The following is a 6,000-nucleotide window of genomic DNA, read 5'->3' as shown; positions in this document are numbered from 1 at the left end:
TATATTTAACTTTATAACAAACTGCAGATTTCTATGCTAACCGTTGCATTTTCATTACCTAAAAGCATGTATGAGAATTCATACTTTCCCCACATACTTGCCAATATTTGAAGTCAAAATTAAAAAAAAAAGATTTATAAATTGAAACTGGGATAAAAAATAATACTGTGAATTTGATTTTCACTTACTTGATTAATTATACTGAACAATTTTCTATATACTTATTGTTCATTCATTTATCTCCATCATAAATGTCTAAATTTTGTTCATTTTAATTGATTTTTCTTTTCATTGATTTTTAGAATTTTTATAATTGTGATAGATAAAATTATTTTTTCAAATTTTATTTGAGAAGTTTTACTTTTTGATTTTTCTCTTTAGCACTTTGACCCACGATCTTGCAGTTTTACAAAGAAGAGTTTTGTTACCACTGAAGAAGACAGAACAGTCTCTCCCACCAAAGAGTTCTATGTGTACAAAACAGATTGGGATGAAGATGATGAAGTGGGTAGGAGAGGACATAAAGCTGAAAAATTCCCAACCTAAGATACACAGACTGACACTGAAGCCTAAGAAGGGAGCAGGAGAACACAGAATCACTCTCTGTTGTCACTTCAAGGATTACGCTAATTTTCTTGAAAACATTGATGTTCAGGGGACTTGGGGTCTACGTTGGACATGGGGACATCATATTGTGAACATTTCTAAATATTGTTATAATCTTAAGAGAGTTTATTTTATTTGTTCCTTTCCTTTTTTATTTTAGAAAAAATTAACAAGGTTGTGTCAGACAACAAACTCTGTCTCATGAGTGGTTACATAAATATGTCTTTATATTTTTAGCCTTGTCTGGGATTCTTGGGTAGTTCAGTGGTAAAGAATGCACCTGCAGGAGACTCAGGAGACATGGGTTTTATCCCTGGATCAGGAAGATCTCCTGGAGGAAGAAATGGCAACCCATTTGAATATTCTTGCCTGGACAATTCAATGGACAGAGGAGCCTGGTGGGCTAAAGTCCATGGGGTCTCAAAGTGTCAGACATGACTGGGCACTTGCACGCACGCATACACACACAACCTTTCCTGGGATACTGAAATATCCACACATACATGCCTCAAGACCAGTGAATTGCACAGATTTTGTACAAATAATATGTATCTGACTTTCACTAGCTGTTTATCCCCAACATTTCTGTGGCTGTTGTCTCAAATTTTTCACTTTTTAGATTAGAAAAAAGGGCTTGTATTTAAGATTTCTGTTTGAAAGATGTGGACTAGGACCTTGTCTCAAAACAGAAATTGTAAAATCGGAAAATCATCCATTCCTTTAGCTTCTAATGTTGTTCAGACTATATTCCACACAGTGGTAGCCTATCTTAACCATCTCTTCAGTGACCTATAGAGTTCTAACACTACATTAATAATTGGTCAGAAATTTCCTCAAGGCAGCCTTCACTTCCTTGTTCCTCAGGCTGTAAATCATGGGATTCAGCATGGGAATCACCAGTGTATAAAACATGGAGGCCAATTTATCAGTATCCAGTGAATGGTTATTTCGAGGCTGCAAATACATGAAAAGCAGAGTTCCATAGAAGATCGACACTGCTGTCATATGTGAAGCGCATGTGGAGAAGGCTCTTTTCCTTCCTTCTGATGAACGTATCCTTAGAATGGACACAATGATGTTGAAATAAGATGCTACAACTACAGTTATGGAAATCATCAAGTTTGTAGATGCAGATATGAAGACTACTGTTTCTGGAAAGGAAGCATCAGAGCAAGACAATGCTAACAGAGGGACAGTATCACAGTAAAAATGATTGATTACATTGGAAGAGCAATAAGACATAGAGAATACACAACATGAAACTACAACAGCTGTGGAAAAGCTATAGAGGTGTGTGAGGGAAACTAGCAGAAAGCAGGCCTGTCGAGACACCACCACCATGTAGAGCAGGGGGTTACAAATGGCCACATAGCGGTCATAGGCCATCACAGCTAACATGAAAATTTCAGCTACAATGAAAACCAAGAACCCTCCTAGTTGGGTGGCACATTCATAGAAGGAGGTGGTATGCTTCTTTACTAAAAAGTTGATCAGCATTTTAGGGGCAATGACAGTTGAATTGCCAAGATTAATGATAGCCAAGTGCCTGAGGAAGAAATACATGGGGGTCTGAAGTCGAGAGTCCACACTGGTGAGAGTGATGATGCTTAGGTTCCCTGTCATAGTCAGTCCATAGATGACCAGGAAGACAAAGAAGAGTGGGATCTGGAGGTCTGGACGTTCTGAGACTCCTGTGAGAATAAACTCAGTGACTCGGGTGAAATTTCCATTAGCCATGTATGAGTTTGGAAAGTCACCTATATGGAAGAAAAAGAGACTTGGTTAGAAATTAAGGAATTATCTTCTAGGACTGTCAATAGATGGCAAAAGCATCCCTTGGATGAGATTTCCTCAAAGAATTTATTGAACTCATGTTTCTAGGTATTAAATCATATTTGAAATCATCTATTAAAAAGAATATTCAAGTGTAGCAAATTAAATAGATGATCCAACATTATGAATATTTCAAAGATCCAATCCATTGAATTTTATTAAGTTATGGATATCTTATTAGCTTGAAAATATTTAAAGCCATGATTCATACCATGACATCATATTGATATCTTCTGCACTGAGTGTGAGAAACTCTTGAGTAATTGTATGCATCCAAATAATTCAATGTTCCTTGTAATCTCTAATTTGAAAATATTTGCTTCTTCTGAAAAATGCATGATCTAGTCATTTTTAAATATTATTTAGTTGCTAAATCATGTCCAACTCTTTTTTTGTGACCCCATGGACTGTAGATTGTCAGGCTCCTCTGTCCCTGTGATTTTCCAGGCAAGAATACTAGTGTGGGTTGCTATTTCTTCCTCCAGAGGATCTTCCTGATCCACAGATCAAACCAACATCTCCAGCTTTGGCAGGTGGATTCTTCACCACTGTACCACTGATCCAATCACCATTCTGCCCTCTTTTCTTTATTCCATCCTTGTACTAACATTTAGTCAATGTAGACTGAAATTGCAAATTCTGTCATTTTTACACTTTTGATAATTTTTAGCTGTAATAATGCTAAACATTTTATTTTCATAAGGCTTCTCTGAGAATTACATTGTATATAGTTGCCAAAGAATCAGCATGGAATTATGATATAATATTTTCCTAGAAATATCTGCTTGAAGGATAGCTTCCTGTTACTAAATAAGCCAATTATAGTCCCTTCTCACTTTTAATTGAGCTCAGTAATGGTCTGTGGTCTTAAATATTCTATCACAGTCTCTTATATGAAAAGGTAAAATTTAGATCCAAAGAATCAACACTATTTCATCATTTAACATAAGATCTACCCTTTAATGAAAATTTAATTATGTATATGTATAAAATAATCATAATAAAATGGGCAAGATGATACTTTTGGGAATGGTGGATATGTTTACAGCATAGATTTTTGGTAACTGTATCACTAATATATACTTATCTTCAAATTCATCAAATTGTATGCATTAACCACATACAGCTCTTTTATGTCAAACATAACTCAGTAAAGTGATTTTTAAGATATGTATCATAATTGCCTGACCAATAAAAGTTATTGATATCCTTCTTCTAAAGAAGAGATTTGATATCTCTTCTCCTAAAGACGATTAAAAAAAAATTCTGCAATGAAATAAAAAATGAAGCGGTGATATAAAACAAATGAAGAAATAAAGTGGTAATAACACCAAACAGTTTTGAGTATTTGATATTAGTCGTTTCTGACTCCAAATCATTCTTTCTGTTAACACTTTAGTCATACTAGAAGGCTGAGTGTCCAAGAATTGACGCTTTCAAACTGCGGTGCTGGAGAAACTTGTAAGAGTCCCTTGGACAGCAATGAGATCAAACCAGTCGATCTTAAAAGAAATCAACTCTGAATATTCATTGAAAGGGCTGATGCTGAAGCTCCAATACTTTGGCCATCTGATGCAAAGAGATGACTCATTGGTAAAGAACCTGACACTGGGAAAGATTTAGGGAAGGGGGAGGAGGGAGTGACAGAGGATGAGATGGTTGGATGGCATCACTGACACAATGGACATGAGTTTAAGCAAATTCTGGGAGATAGTGAAGGAGAGGGAAGCCTGGCATGCTGCAGTTCATGGGGTCACAAAGAGCTGGACAACAACAATATAATCTTATTTGTTTCCTACTTGTGCCAAGAGATATCAAAGTTTCAGTTACTTTATTTGCCCCTTACCTCTGGACCTGGTTGGTTGGTTGGTTGGTTTAGTCACTACGTTGTGTCCGACTCTTGTGACCCCATGGACTTTAGCTTGCCAGGCTCCTTTGCCAATGGGATTCTCCAGGCAAGAATACTGGAGTGGGTTGCCATTTCCATCTCCAGGGGATCTTCCTGATCCAGGAATCAAACCTGGGTCTCCTGCATTGCAGGCAGATTCTTTACCAACTGAACTATGAGGGGAGCCTATATATATGTAAAGGAGGTTTATCTTGAGGAGTTTAGTTCACTATTTATGGAGGCTGAGAAATTCCACAATCTCCTGCCTACAAGGTATAAAGCCAGGAAAGCCAGTGGTATAATTCAGTCCCAGTCTGAAGTCCTGTGTACCTCTGGACCTACTATTCCAATAGTGAGAAAGAAACACAGGGCTAGAATAAAAAACATAAACAAGATAACTGTAGATTGTTTTACATTCCATAAGTAAACTAAACAAAAATGATTTATCAAGATAACCTGGGAGAATTACTTCTTAGATGTTGTTAAGAGAATTCCTTTCTGTGGGTGAAATTTCAACTAAAACCTAAAGAATGAGAAGTAATCAAGTACTGAATAAATCACAGGAAGAATATCCCAGGATTCCAGGCATCTTTAAGAGATACATTCACAATTATAAGAATAGTGTATTTCCTAAAGATGCTGTCCTTTGCCCAAAAACAAAAAAAAATCTTTTTTGTTTTTGTTTGTTTGTGTCATGGGAACTTAATAGAGGCTAGTGTTTCCTTTAAGGCCAGAGTCACTGAATAATAGTGAGTATTAGTAAAATCAGATAATGTAGGTCACAATAAATATTTGGATTTTTTTCTAAGTAAATTGTAAAACACTGATAGGTTTTTGGGTACGTGGGTAACAAGGTCTTCTTTACATTTATATAAAAAAAGATTAATCTTGCAGTTACAAAGATAATGAATTATATGATTGGAAAGGGGTAGAAATTATAGGTTGGAAGGGGGTAGAAAATATATGTGGGAAGGGAGTAGAAAATTGAAGAGGGGCATAAAATTTTAGCAATTAGCTAAGCAGTATTACAGGATTTCTGGCAGAAGATAATGAGCCAAAGTAGAAAACTTGGCAATAGAGAGAAGAGGTAAATTTAACAATTGGAAGAAGAAAAAAGATAATATCTGTGATATAATTTGTGCTACATTGGGAACAGGAAAGGGATTTGATTTAGGTCATACCTGAATGGCCTAGTGGTATTCTCTACTTTCTTCAACTTAAGTCTGAATTTGGCAATAAGGAGCTCATGATCTGAGCCACAGTCAGCTCCAGGTCTTCTTTGTGCTGACTGTATAGAGCTTCTCCATCTTTGGCTGAAAAGAATATAATCAATCTGATTTCAGTGTTAGCCATCTGGTGATGTCCACGTGTAGAGTCTTCTTGTGTGTTGTTGGAAGAGGGTGTTTGCAATAAGCAGTGCATTCTCTTGGCAAAACTCTATTAGACTTTGCTCTTCTTCATTCTGTACTCAAAGGTCAAATTTGCCTGTTACTCCAAATGTTTCTTGACTTCCTACTTTTTCATTCCAGTCCCCTATAATAAAAAGCACATCTTTTTTTGGGTGTTAGTTATAAAAGGTTTTGTAGGTCTTCATAGAACCATTCAAATTCAGCTTCTTCAGCATTACTGGTTGGGGCATAGACTTGGATTACCTTGATATTGAATGGTTTGTC

At 36.2% G+C, this 6,000-nt stretch overlaps 1 protein-coding gene across 1 annotated transcript; it reads right to left on the bottom strand.

The window, feature by feature from the left end:
* Window positions 1-1,416: 1,416 nt before the first annotated feature.
* Window positions 1,417-2,343, bottom strand: LOC129628527 (olfactory receptor 8J1-like). The gene has a single exon (XM_055547969.1). The coding sequence runs from the start codon at window positions 2,341-2,343 to the stop codon at window positions 1,417-1,419; it is 927 nt and encodes a 308-aa protein (XP_055403944.1).
* Between the last annotated feature and the right edge of the window lie 3,657 nt (window positions 2,344-6,000).

Source organism: Bubalus kerabau, chromosome 15 (assembly GCF_029407905.1).
Source record: "Bubalus kerabau isolate K-KA32 ecotype Philippines breed swamp buffalo chromosome 15, PCC_UOA_SB_1v2, whole genome shotgun sequence".
In the NCBI taxonomy this organism is placed as follows: domain Eukaryota; kingdom Metazoa; phylum Chordata; class Mammalia; order Artiodactyla; family Bovidae; genus Bubalus; species Bubalus kerabau.
This window is presented reverse-complemented; position numbering and strand designations above follow the sequence as displayed.